General features: G+C 42.9%; 1 protein-coding gene across 2 annotated transcripts in view; it reads right to left on the reverse strand.

The window, feature by feature from the left end:
* Positions 1 to 14546, reverse strand: part of dnajc7 (DnaJ (Hsp40) homolog, subfamily C, member 7) — a 61242-nt gene that overhangs the window by 22501 nt on the left and 24195 nt on the right. For both annotated transcript variants that reach the window (XM_043674943.2, XM_043674945.2), the window contains exons 7-11: positions 13904 to 14057; positions 10188 to 10352; positions 9594 to 9685; positions 6487 to 6560; positions 5184 to 5330 (exon numbers count right to left, since the gene is read on the reverse strand). In XM_043674943.2, the coding sequence (XP_043530878.2) occupies positions 5184 to 5330; positions 6487 to 6560; positions 9594 to 9685; positions 10188 to 10352; positions 13904 to 14057 (632 nt within the window). The remainder of the gene's footprint in view (positions 1 to 5183; positions 5331 to 6486; positions 6561 to 9593; positions 9686 to 10187; positions 10353 to 13903; positions 14058 to 14546) is intronic.

The following is a 14546-nucleotide window of genomic DNA, read 5'->3' on the forward strand; positions in this document are numbered from 1 at the left end:
CTGCCTGTACACAGCGTATTTATGAAGGTACGGCTGGGGTCTGCTTGTATATTTATGAAGGCACGGCCGGGGACAGCCTGTCCACAGGGTATTTATGAAGGTGCAGCCAGGGACTGGCTGTTCACAGGGTATTTATGAAGGCACGCCAGGGGACTGCCTGTATATTTATGAAGGCACGGCCGGGGACAGCCTATACACAGGTTGTTTATGAAGGCATGTTTGGGGACTGCCTGTACACAGGGTATTTATGAAGGTACTGCCGGGGACTGTCTGTATATTTATGAAGGTACAGGTAGGGACTGTCTGTACACAGGCTATTTATGAGGGCACGCCCGGGGACAGCCTGTACGCAGGGTATTTATGAAGTAGCAGCTGGGGACAGCCTGTACGCAGGGGAATTATGAATGCACGGCTGGGGACTGCCTGTACACAGGATATTTATGAAGGCACGGCCGGTGACTGCCTGCATATTTATGAAGGCACGGCTGGGGACTGCCTGTATGCAGGGTGTTTACGAAGGCACGGCTGTGGACAGCCTGTATACTTATGAAGGCACGGCTGGGGACTGCCTGTACACAGGGTATTTATGAAGGTAGGGCCGGGAATTGCCTGTACACAGGGTATTTATGAAGGAGCGGCTGGGGACTACCTGTACACAGGGTATTTATGATGGAGCAGCTGGGGACTACCTGTACACAGGATATTTATGAAGGCACAGCCTGGGACTGCCCGAACATAGGGCATTTATGCAGGTACGGCCGGGGACTGCCTGTACACAGGGTATTTATGAAGGCAGGGCCAGGGACTAACTGTACACAGAGTATTTGTGAAGGAGTGGCTGGGGACAACCTGTACACAGGGTATTTATGAATGCACGGCTGTGGTCTGCCTATACACAGGGTATTTATGAATGCATGGCTGGGGACTGCCTGCACACTGGGTATTTATAATGGCACAGCCGGGGTCTGCCGGTACACAGGGTATTTATGAAGGAGCGGCTAGGGACTGCCTGTATACAGTGTATTTATGAAAGCATGGCTGGGGACTGCCTGTATATTTATGAAGGCACGGCTGCGGACTGCCTGTATACTTACCAAGGCACGGCTATACACAGCGTATTTATGAAGGCACAGCCGGGGACTGCCTGTACACAGGGTATTTATGAAGGAACGGCTGGGGACTGTGTGTACAGGGTATTTATGAATGCACGGCTGGGGATTGTCTGTACACAGGGTATTTATGAAGGTACGGCCGGGGACTGCCTGTACACAGGATATTTATGTAGGTACGGCCGGGGACTGCCTGTATATTTATAAAGGTACGGCTGGAGACAGCCTATACACAGGGTATTTATGAAGGCAAGCCTGGGGACTGCCTGTACACAGGGTGTTTATGAAGGCACGTCTGGGGAAGGCCTGTATACAGGGTATTTATGAAGGTACAGCCGGGGACTGCCGGTATACATATGAAGGTACAGCTGGGGACTGCCTGTATACATTTGAGGGCAAGGCTGGGGACTGCCTGTACACAGCGTATTTATGAAGGCACGGCCAGGGACTGCCGGTACACAGGGTATTTATGAAGGTGCGGCTGGGGACGGCCTGAATACAGGGTATTTATGAAGGTACAGCTGGCGACTGCCTGTATATTTATGAAGGCACGGCTGGGAACTGCCTGTTTACAGTGTATTTATGAAGGTTCGGCCGGGGACTGCCAGTACATAGGGTATTTTATGAAGGCATGTCTGGGGACAGCGTGTGTACAGGGTATTTATGAAGGCACGGACGGGGACTACCTGTACACAGGGTATTTATGCAGGCACGACTGGGGACTGCCTGTACACAGGGTATTTATGAAGGCACGGCCGGGGTCTGTCTGTACATAGGGTATTTACGTCGGAGCGGCTGGGGACTGCGTGTACACGGTATTTATGAATGCACTGCTGGGGACTGCGTGTACACAGGGTATTTATGATGGTATGGCCGGGGACTGCCCGCACACAGGGTATTCATGAAGGAGCGGCTGGGGACTGCCTGTACACAGGGTATGTATAAATGCATGGCTGGGGACTGCCTGTACACAGGGTATTTATGAAGGGGATGACTGGGGACTGCCTGTACACTGGGGATTTATGAAGGTACAGCCAGGGACTGCCTGTATACAGAGTATTTAAGAAGGCTTTGCTGGGGACTGCCTGTATATTTATGAAGGCATGGCTGGGGACAGCCTGTACACAGGGTATTTATGAAGGCACGGCCGGGGACTGCCTATACACAGGGTATTTATGAAGGCATGCCTGGGGACTGCCTGTATATTTATGAAGGTACGGCTGTTTTCACTGCACAGCTCTGGCAGGAAAAGTTCCTCGATAAATCCAGGTTCCTCACTTTGACTGCGTTTGAGATCAGTGGAGTCTCAGAATGGGAGGGCTGAATCTACTTGCTACTTTATAATTCATCCTGATCTATTGTTCTGCACGATGAGTGAAAGGGTAGCCATAAAGTTTAGAAGCAAAGTAAAGCACCATTATTTTTGTATGTTCAGCGAGCAGCATTTTGGAGAAACAGTGTCCACAGATACTGCACGACCACTTTTGTAAGTTCAATATGATAAAATGATTTTGTCAGTTCGAGGTGGAAAATTCCAGATCGGCAGTATCAGAGGAGCAGGTCTGGCAGCATATTGAGTGCAGTGAGCAGATTTATTACTGTTGTTGTCCTTTTTTTTTAAACCACTAGATGGTGCTTGAGCATTGAAAAGTTCCTTAATGACTCACATACCCTTGGTAAAATGGAGGAAAATAGTCACAAGCAATGAATAGAGAAAAGCTCCCTTTGAACAATGCACTGTGGACCCAAGGGATTAGAATCTGCATTTTTTTTAAAAAAGTGTTACTCTGTAATTGAAGCATATCTCTTGCTGCTTGTTAACCTATTCTATACATAGTAGGGCATTTTCCAAATACATTAAGTGGCAGTTTACTTTAGCGTCAACTTCTGCAGTGTGGGTACTTGTCTGAAACGATTTAGCCAGACGATGTGCTGGACAGCAGTGCTGCCAATTCTTTCAAAACATGACAACTGACACCGAAGAGCTCTTTGCTTTCTATTCACATAAATAATTTGTTTATAGTCACAAAAGGAATAATGCAGATGATGGCAAATGAGGTGTCACAATAAATTGTTGAACAGGAAGGAGTTAACAGAGTGGACCATGAAGCTGCAGATGCAGTTCATTGCAGAGAAATGCGATGTAATCTGTTTTGGGAAGACAGTCTTAAAACAAAATATAACCAAATTCGTTCAGTTCTCAGAATACAAAAAGAAAGGAATCCAGACATACAGATCCACAGGTTTTTAAACCCTGGAAGTATAGATTCATGTGGTGTTGGAAAAACACAGCAGGCCAGGCAGCATCCGAGGGGCAGGAGAATCGACGTTTCGGGCATAAGCCCTTCTTCAGGAATGAGGCTGGTGTGCCAAGCGGGCTGAGATAAAAGGTAGGGGGAAGGGACGCTGGGAATACAATAGGTGGATGGAGGTGAGGGTGAGGGTGATAGGCCGGAGAGAGGGGTGGGGGCGGAGAGGTCGAGAAGAAGATTGCAAGTCAAGAGGACGGTGCTGAATCCGGGGGTTGGGACTGAGATAAGGTGGAGGGAGGGGAAATGAGGAAGCTGGAGAAATCTACATCCCCCCACCTTATCTCAGTCCCAACCCCTGGATTCAGCACCACCGTCTTGACCTGAAATCATCTTCCCGACCTCTCCGCCCCCGCCCCCTCTCCGGCCTATCACCCTCACCTCCTTCCACCTATCGTATTCCCAGCGCCCCTCCCCCAAATTCCCTCGCCCCTACCTTTTATCTCAGCCCGCTTGGCACACCAGCCTCATTCCTGAAGAAGGGCTTATGCCCAAAACGTCGATTCTCCTGCTCCTCGGATGCTGCCTGGCCTGCTGTGTTTTTCCAGCACATTTTTCAACTCTGGTCTTATTTATAGCATCTGCAGTCCTCACTTTCTCCCAGATTCATTGCCATTTTGTCAAGGATAACATTCACTCAAAATTGAGTGTTTCTGCCTTAGACCTTTCTGCAACTTCATAGGCAGAATCGCAACCTATAGGTATTTGGAAAAACAGAACGCCTCATGTAGTAGTGGGATCCAGAAAGCAGCATTTCTTGGTTGATTGGTGCAGGTGTCCTGGAGGTGTTCCCTAAAGCGCTCTGCGAGAAGGCATCTAGTCTCCCCAACGTATAGGAGACCGCTTCGGGAGCAACACATACAATAAATGACATTGGTGGATGTGCAGGTGAAACTTTGATGGATGTGGAAGGCTCCTTTGGGGCCTTGAATGGAGGTGAGGGGGAGGTTTGGGCGCAGGCTTTGCAATTCCTGCGGCGGCGGGGAAGGTACCAGGATGGGATTGTGGGCTGTTGGGGGTGTGGACCTGACCAGGTAGTCACGGAGGGAACGGTCTTTGCAGAAAGTGGAAATGGGTGGGGAGGGAAATATATCCCCGGTGGTGGGGTCAGTTTGGTGGTGGCAGAAATGTCGGTGGATGATGTGGTTTATGTGGACATTGGTAGGGTGGAAGGTGAGGACGGGGGAGGGAGGTTCTGTCCTTATTGGGGTTGGATGGGTGGAGTTTGAGGGCAGAGGTGCGGGATGTGGATGAGATGCTTTGGAGGGCATTGTCATCAAGCAGTTGTCTACAAGTTTGGAACCCGTCAGTCCAGGTGTCTGCTTCTGCTCCTACCATTCCAGGGAAACTGCAATATGATGTACAACACATAACGTGATCCAATAAACAATTTTCTTAAACTGCACTCATCTCTTTGCAGAGCCTTCTTGGCTTAAAACAGAACTTTCCTTTTTTTAGTCCACAGCCCGCAAAGTAAAGGCAAACAAAAAGATGTGTTCTGTACAAATGTTATCAAAATATATAAACAGAGCAAGAGTTCAGCCCATCAACCTTTTCATTCCAGCAGCATGAATAGAATAAGGACCATTAAAAGGCACAATCACACAAAAAAATCTTATAAAGTATCCTAAATTTGTAAATGAATACAGAACTATCTTATTTTCTACTTAGAAAAGATATTCCAAAGTAAAATATATTTCTCAGACACCATAAAATTAATTTCAGCTGCACGTGGGGTCAGCTTGCAAATCGAAACCCATCTTACCTGGATGGTGCATCAGTGCCCGCTTCCTATAAGCTTTCTTAATTTCATCTTCCGAAGCACTTTTATCAACACCAAGAATTTTGTAGTAATCTTTTCGTTTGCTTTTCTTCAACTCCAGTTGTGCATTCTTAAGCAGCTGTTTGTGCTCTTAACAACAGGAAGTATAAATAAAACCTAAATGTTAAGGACTGAAGGAGGAGCAATACTGAAGCAAGTTTATATTGCAACAAATACAAGTACTTTACTTATCTTTGTGTTGAAGGGCTTTGCTCATTTACAGATCCCAATTATGTATTTTGCAGTTTACAGGTAATTCAAAAAGATTAGATTAGATTCCCTACAGCGTAGAAACAGGCCTTTCGGCCCAACAAGTCCACACCAGCCCTCCGAAGAGTAACCCACCCAGACCCATTTCCCAACCCTATATTTACCCCTGACTAACGCACCTAACATTATGGGCAATTTAGCACGGCCAATTCACCTGACCTGCACATCTTTGGATTGTGGGAGGAAACCGGAGCACCTGGAGGAAACCCACGCAGATACAGGGAGAACGTGCAAACTCCACACAGACAGGTGTCAGAGGTGTGTCTTGAACCCGGGTCCCTGGCGCTGAGGCAGCAGTGCCGCCCCAAAATGAACAGTTTGAACCAGAGCAACATCTGCTGCTTTCAAAGGTTTGTTGTGGAACTTGATAAAAACACACAGCTCAGAGCTAGAGATGGTGTTTCAGCATACCAAAGCACTGCTGATAAAGCCCACACGAGTACGCTAACTGCAAATTTGTTTTTTGTCACTTGCTGGCTTGTGCGTGAAGGAACACCAGGTTCAATTCTTGACATCTCCGATAAGTTAAAATTGACCGGTGCAAATTAACTAAATTTAGACAACATACTTTGGTGAAACAGCATAAGTTCTATCCTTGCCCTCAACTGCATTAAGAGTGGGGCACATATCATCTTACATACCATCAGGTAATTACAGTGCTGCACCGACACAACTGAAGGACACTAGGCAAGTCCAGCAGTGTACCAGAATGCTACCACCACCACCAAAAGCAGCTCTAAAGTTCCCTGGATCACAAAGGGAGTTACAGATTATTGGCTGCCACACAATACATGTGCACCTAATGTTGCATAACACCAAAAGAATGCAGACTGTCAGATATAACTAATGAATAATTTCAACAGATAAATCAAATAGTTTCTGTTAATTCTGCTGAATAAATTTTTCAAGACATTTTGTTTCATTTAAAGATTTAGATCAACAAAAGCCTGTACAGAAACACCTACTTGCAGCTTACCTTTTGTTTTCTCTGTCTGGTAAATCTTCTCATAATCTCTTACAGCCTCTTCATATTGTTCTGTATCCATATAACTAGGGTTAAAAAATATTAAAGCTAAAAATGTTTGACTTAAGTAACCTTGCCAGCCTCATAACCACGTACTGAGGGCCTGCAGAATTCAACCTTCACTCTCACCTCATCAGCTAACTTCAGCCACTCTTGTGAACTTGGGGCAGTCAGATGTGGTTTTATCTTTTAACTCAGATTAGCGTGGTTTCAAGCCCCACTTCAGGGCCTGGAAGAATCTAAGACACAATTTTAACATGGAGGCGATTGTGCAACCTCGATACCTTTCAATGAGATCAGGCGGATAATCAAAGATCCAGCAAAGCTGGAAGAGCAGAGTGTGTTGTCCTCATCATCATGAACGGCATTGCATTATAGAATCCCTACTGTGTGGAAGCAGGCCATTTGGCTCAACAAATCCAAACCGACCCTTTGAATAGCATCCCATCCAGAGCCACCCTCTACTCTATCATTGTAACCCTACATTTCCTATGGTTAATCCACCTAGCCTGCGCATCCCTGGACACTGTGGGCAATTTAGCATGGTCAATCCACCTAACCTGTAAATCTTTGGACAATGGGAGGAAACCCATGCAGACGGGGGTGGGGTTCATGTAAACCGCACACTGATAGTTGCTCAAGAATGCAATTGAATGCTGGTCCCTGCTGTGAGGTAGCAGCGCTAACCACTCAATGCCACCCCATTGCATAACTGAATCTAATGCATTTTATAACACCTTAAGAGCATGACAATGTACTATATAAAACAAGCTATTTCTTTCCAATTTCAGTGTTGGCCACAGTTTGGTAAGGAATTAGCACTGCCTCTCATGGAAAATATACTACATACCAAAAAATAACTACAAGGCTTCGTAAATGTAGGTACTTTTCAAGGTAAAAATATGTATTTATGCTGTGTGATGGCAATATGATTCAATTTCCATAAAGACTTGTTAAAAAAAAAACAAGATACAAACTCAATCATAGCTACAGTTATAGTGGTACAATATAATTCAGATCAAGATTAGAATCCAAAATGTTATTTGGAGGCAGAGGCATAACTGGGGTACTGAATGAGTGATTTCCCTTTGTCCACGACAAACTCTGCTAATGTCACACTAAAGCAAGAGCTGGTAGAGAAAATTAATAAGGTAGAACACAAACAAAGAGAAGACCATTAAACAGTTTGCCGTGCTCAAAGTCGAAAGGATATCGGGTGCAGATGAATATATCCTAGGTTACTGAAGTAGTGAGGGTGGTTTCAGTCAAGACTTTGGTTACAACTTTTGATTAGATCAGATTAGATTACTTAGTGTGGAAAAAGGCCCTTCGGCCAATAAGTCCATACCGACCCGCCAAAGCGCAACCCACCCAGACCCATTCCCGTACATTTACCCCTTCACCTAACACTACGGGCAATTTAACATGGCCAATTCACCTAACCTGCACATTTTTGGATTGTGGGCAGAAACCGGAGCACCCGGAGGAAATCCATGCAGACACTGGGAAAATGTGCAAACTCCACATAGAGAGTGACCTTCGTACCAAACATTGAAGGGTTGTAAATTTTATAGCTGTGCTTGTAAATGAGAAACTGGGATATATGGATAAAGGCTGTTCAGCCAGCTTAATACCTGTGGTGTGAAAATATCTAGAGACCATAACCCTGTACAAAATTATTAATCTTTAGAAGAACATGAGTTAACCAATAACAGCAAACTAAATATAATGGCAATCTGTCCAGGATCAATATTGCCATCATGGTTCTTTTCAATATACAGCAGGGACCGAAACTTGGGTAAATGGTAGATGATGGCTGAAAATGTGTTACTGGAAAAGCGCAGCAGGTCAGGCAGCATCCAGGGAACAGGAGAATCGACGTTTCGGGCATAAGCCCTTCTTAAGGCTTATGCCCGAAACGTCGATTCTCCTGTTCCCTGGATGCTGCCTGACCTGCTGCGCTTTTCCAGCAACACATTTTCAGCTCTGATCTCCAGCATCTGCAGACCTCACTTTCTCCTAAATGGTAGATGATCTAAGGTTGCAAAAGGCAAGAAGCTTAGAAATATGATAAACAGTGAGAAGGATACAGGCAATCTGGTGAAATAGATGAGTTTTACAAGATGAAATTTAATTCAGAGAAGAATTAAGTATTGAATTTGAAGAAAACTGGAACACAGATTTAACAGCTTTGCTCATCCTTTGTTTAGCAGCTTGTAGGTAATTAAGGGATTTAATAGACTTACCCAAACTTTAGGTATTTTAATAGATTAACAAAATGAAACTAATTCCACAGGTTGGAGGGGGTTTAGTAATCAGAGGTCATAGCCTTAGATAGGTCATTAAAATCTGGGAGGGTAGACACAATTAAAATAATTGCCCACAGATGGCATTGTGATCAGGAATGTACTATTGACAAGGGTGGCACAATGCCAGGGACTGGATTTAATTCCAATCTTGGGTGACTATGTGGAGTTTGCATGTTCTCCCCATGTCTGCATGGGGTTCCCCACCACAGAGCAGGGATTTGCAGGTGAGGTGAGATGGCCATGGTAAAAACCCTACGTGGGGTTATAAGGATGGGATGGGGTGAGGTGGGTGGGTCTGAGAGGATCCTGTTTGGAGGGTCGGTGCAGACTTAATGGGCCAAACGGCTTCTTACTCCAATATAGGGATTCTATGGCAGTGGAAGTAGATTCAATGGTAAATTTCAAAATGAAACTGGATTACTACCTGAAAGGAGAAATTTGTAGGGCTTTGGGGAAAGATCAGGGAAGTGGAACTAAGTGCTTTCAAACAGCTGGCACAACATGAGAGGCTGAATGGGCTGATTTTTCCTGCTTGGTGATACGATTGCAGATTCCTTCAGTAAAACGAACATTATAGTGTTGGAACTGGTTGGTTCAGTGGTTAAGATATGGTTTTTCACTTTTCACAACCGAATTATTACAACTTAATAAGAGTCTATAGAGTGGTTTGTGAAATTTGAAGTCCTAGGTCTAATGCCAGGGGATGCAATATTCAATTGCTAGAATTCAGCGCAACAAAGCATCACTCACCACTGTGCCCGCCTCATGTAAGCCTTGATATATGTGTCATCAAGTTTTATTGCATTTGTGCAGTCTTCTATTGCTTGTTGCATCTTATTGAGCTGGAAAACATTTCCAAACAACTAGTCAACATTGCATTCATTAATCGTGCTCAATAAGTTTTTTTAAAGCTACATTTTATTTGCTGTGACATTTCACAAATAATAATGCCACGGCTATACTACCAATGATGAAAAGAAAAGCAGTGTTTGAATGTTCTCAAGTGGCGATGCTAGTTTTGAATACATTTAGTACATTTTATAATTGGAATTTCTTTACTGATAATATAAGAAGCTGATTATATGCTTCAATCACTTTTCACCTCAGTTACAATCGTTATCGCTTCATAGTTATGACACCAATGTGAAAGCATGCCAGGAGGCTTATAAAGTGCAGCACACCTAAATTTATGGAGAACTTCTTCCTTATTCCTTGGGCTGTACAGCTTAGCAAATCACTGAAAAACCTGATGAGTCATCAGGAAAATCAAGAATTACACCAACACATTGATTATGATTGCTATAATAACATATGAATGAACTGCAAAAATTACAAGCAACTTACCTTCGATCCCACCGTCCCTCGATTACAGTACAATTTAGCATTCGTTTTGATGTTATTTGGATCTATTTTCAGAGCTTCTGAATAAAGTTCAAATGCCTCATCAAAGGACCCTTCCTTAAAAGCTCTGTTCCCTTCTTCCTTCTTTGCTCGTAAAGCTTTAGCATTCTATTTGCAGAAAGACATAGCACCACACTGTTGTTTCAATTAAAACATGTCATAAAGTATCAGCAGAAACTTGTGTTTAACCATTATGACTTTTCTTTATGTTAAAACTGATGTCAAAAATCTCAAATTTAAAGTAAACCACCATTTTAGGTTTATAGAACATAGAACAATATAGCGCAGAACAGGCCCTTTGGCCCTCCATATTGCGCCGACCTGTGAACTATTCTCAGCTCGTCCCCCTCCACTATCCCATCATCATCCATGTGCTTATCCAACGATTGTTTAGATCTCCCTCATCCACATGCTTGGTCACCTTCTCAAAAAACTCAATGAGGTTTGAGAGACACGACCTGCCCTTGACGAAACGGTATACAATTACCTCACCAAAATGATCCACTTTCAATCTATTCTCAAGCTTCTGAAAATAGAATCAACCTTAAGGTACAATTGCTGAAGAGAATGGATATAGCAGTGATTCCCAACGTAGAGGTTGGGATTCCACATGGGGTTGCAGACTGATATTTTAGATTTTTGAGCTTTGACAGAATTCAAGCAGTCCCTGCTCTCTCAGCTCCCCCATCATCCATCCTGGTATCCCTGCAACTCACTGTGCCCCCGACCAAACCCACCCCCCACTCTCACAGGTCTCTCTCCCCGACTGACCTCCAGGCCCCACACACAGATCACAGAGAGATTATGACAATTTTCAAAGCTCAAAACAGGATCACGATGGGACACAAAGTTTGGGAAACACTGTGGTAGACAATGTTTTTTATTCATTCACAAGATGAGGGCGTCGATAGCTATGCAGCATTTATCACCCATCCCTAATTGCCCAGAGGGTAGTTAAGAGTCAACCACATTGCTGTAGATCTGGAGTATGTGTAACCACACCAGGTAAGGATGGCAGCTTCCTTCCCTAAAGGACATTAGTGATTCAGATGGGGTTTTCCGACAATCTGACTATGATCTTCATTAGACTTGTAATTCCAGATCTTTTATTGAATTCATATTCCACTGTCTGCCGTGGCAAGATTTGAACATGGGTCCCCAGAACGTATCTGGGTCTCTGGATTAACAGTCCAGCAATAATACCACTAGGCCATCGCCTCCCCATAATGAAGGATCACATACAAAATATTGCTCTGCATTAGATTCTGGCTGACCCGCCATGCATTTTTCATTTTTATTTCAACTCCTCAACTAACTCACATGAAATATCTTGAAATTATACCAGCTTTAGTGAGGAGAAACCAGGACACGTACCAATGCAACTATAATTTGTGGAATTGACCCTGCTGGGTCCCAATATTGCAGTTTCACAGATTATTGCAGCTGAACACAACTACAGAAATTCATGGATAATTGCTAATACAACTACGATACATATGCAAGGATATAAATAGTGTGCCAATTATGATTTAAAAAGGCAGAGTCTGCTAACACCGTGGGATAACTGCGTATACTCACTCACTTAGAAATGTGCATGTACATCTTTTCAGATGTTCTATGTCATTGCATCACATAAAGTCTGCACTGAGCATGTGCACAGTACAAATACAGCCATTTTGAAATATTCCTTTTTTTTGATATCTTCCCCATTTCCACTAACAGGACATTAAAAATAGGCCTCAGTTGCTGTACTTCCTGATCAGTGATGACGTGATGCTACAGGCTCAAGTTGAACCATCTCAATAACCACGGAGAAATTATTCAAAACAGTTTTCAGAAAATGCAAAAGCAATGATTGTTTTCTATTCACTTTGCCTGGAAATAGGAATACTTTGTGCCAAAGTTAACTTCCTTGCCTTGTTTTCAAAATAATAGTCAGCAACTGTGATTTGAAAGAAGACATTTTCTGGGAACGCAAACTTTACACTGGGGAGAGATAATAGGGTTAGGGCTGACCATTTTAGCTTATTTACAACTTTGATTTATTAAAAATATGCACATGGACCACCATCTATGCATGTGCTGTGACTACATGTATCTTGCTTCTTATGTATGGTGAGCCAATGTTTGACCCATTACAGTCTGCATCAAGGACTTTTATTTTAGAAAGTTATTTGTGGAATATACCCAAGCTATAAAGTGACTTGATAGACATCTGTCGTCAAACTTTCTGAAACAAATCTCTGCAAACAAGTCAGATATCCAAAATCACGAAACCCGACCCTGTTTATAACTTTGATACAATGCTCCTACCATTCATTCACCACAGTGCAGCTTAGTACAACAAAGTTGGTTAATCAAAGGCCAACACAGAATACTGTGATTTAATACAGTTATCTTTCATCTGGCTCACAAAAATACATTCCAATGTCTGTTTATCCAACCCCTATATTCAATGCATCAGAGGTGATTTTACTCTGCTTAGACATGAAGCAACTTGGAGCTTAGAGACTACTGGTCATATTTTTGCTTGCACTCCCTGAGTTATAACGTATCCTAAGTTGAACACAGAACGGGCAGGTCACATTGCTTCTCTAATAGAACTGATTGCTGTTCTCTTTACATTAATGAAAGGACAAGCAAGGAACCTTCCCCACTCCATAATAAAAACATCAGATGTGGAAATCTGTAAGAAAAAAGTGCTGGAAAAACTCAGCTGCTCTGGAAGACTCTGTTGAGAGAGAAACAGAGATAATGTTTTGAGTCAAACATGTATCTGCTTTGGGGAAATCTGCTTCTTTAATCGACGCACCAGAAATGGAGTTGAGAGAGAAGACTGGAGTCGGACTGGAACAAGGAACTTTCTGTATGCCCAACAAAAAGGGACACAACTAAGACCCTTGAGGATATCCACAGTAATATATTTGTAGCAAGTGAGACAAGTTTAAAAGAAAAAAAAATTTCAATGGGAGAACAGCTTTTCTGAAGCAAAGTTCAGACCAGAGTCATTTTCATTAAAAACTGTTTTTATCTCCACAGATACTGCCAGATCTACTGAGATTTTTAGCACTTTGTTTTGATCCCCACCTTGTGGCCCAGGCAATACAGTTGCAAAACTACCTCTCATGTATGTGAATGGAACATTTCAAAAGCCACAAATGATATTTTAGGCACAGTATTTCACTATTATAAAAAGAATGGCAAACTGAAAATAACTTTAATATTGCATTTATTTAGAATTTTTTGAAAAAGATTTTAATTTGGCATCATCAATTCAGAATGGTTGGAGCCAAGCCAATCCTGTTAGCGAGCAAAACAAGCCAAGAAAATCCAACTTTCCATTTTCCCTCCACATTTCCTGCTCAATTGATCACAATCTCTCCCCTCTCATTCTGACTTCGGGTGCTGACCTTAATCTAAGTTTCACAAAACTAAAAGGAATTTACTGCCCAGATGCACACAAGTGAAACAGAAGATGCTTCCGATTGCTCTGGAGACTGATACTTCAAAGAATTTTAAATCACTGTAAGCAATTCAAAGATTCACTAAGGTAGAAAGGAAAACCTCTTTTACAAAAATCAATTGCTATAGGAGACAATACACTTTCATGATCTGGATTCCCCTCTACCATCCCCCCAAAAACGGTAATCGGTACTTACCCTGCAAGCAAGTCGTGCCTTTTCGTGGTCAGGTGCCATTCTTAAAGCCTGGACAAAGAATTGAACAGCCTTTTCAATGCAGTCCTCATAGTAAAGACAAAGCCCCCTCACATACAGGGCATCAGCATTAGTGGAATCCATACGCAAAATGTCACTAAAAGAAAAGCAAGCAGAAATGAAGAATTAATGCAGATAACAGAAGCTGAGATTGTTTTCTTGGGAGTATAGGAGGTTAGAATATTATTGATAGAAGCATTCAAAATTTTGATGGTTTTAATAGAGTACACAAATATTTAGGATGCACTGTTCAAAATAGTTTATTGGAAGTTCAATGGTAGCTTTTAGAAAGACATTGGATAAACAGTAAAGGGGAAAAAATGACAGACAATGGGAACAGACTAGAGGAGTGACACAGGGCAGAACCAATGGGCCGAATGACTTCCTTCTGTTGTGTAAGATTCTATGATTCTACTTAAAATTACAGTTTAGCTGGCAGCAGAACTGCAAAATTTACACTGATCAACAATTTGTAAAATTATAGACTCCTTATCAATTTTATCCATTCTAACTGAAAATACTGATTTATGTTGTGATATGGTCCCATAGCACCTCTGTGAGGCAGAACAGAGTGAATTCAAGGTAC

The sequence above is a fragment of the Chiloscyllium plagiosum genome, unplaced genomic scaffold (assembly GCF_037043375.1).
Source record: "Chiloscyllium plagiosum isolate Xiang-an unplaced genomic scaffold, Cpla_swu_hap1 HiC_scaffold_32, whole genome shotgun sequence".
In the NCBI taxonomy this organism is placed as follows: Eukaryota; Metazoa; Chordata; class Chondrichthyes; order Orectolobiformes; family Hemiscylliidae; genus Chiloscyllium; species Chiloscyllium plagiosum.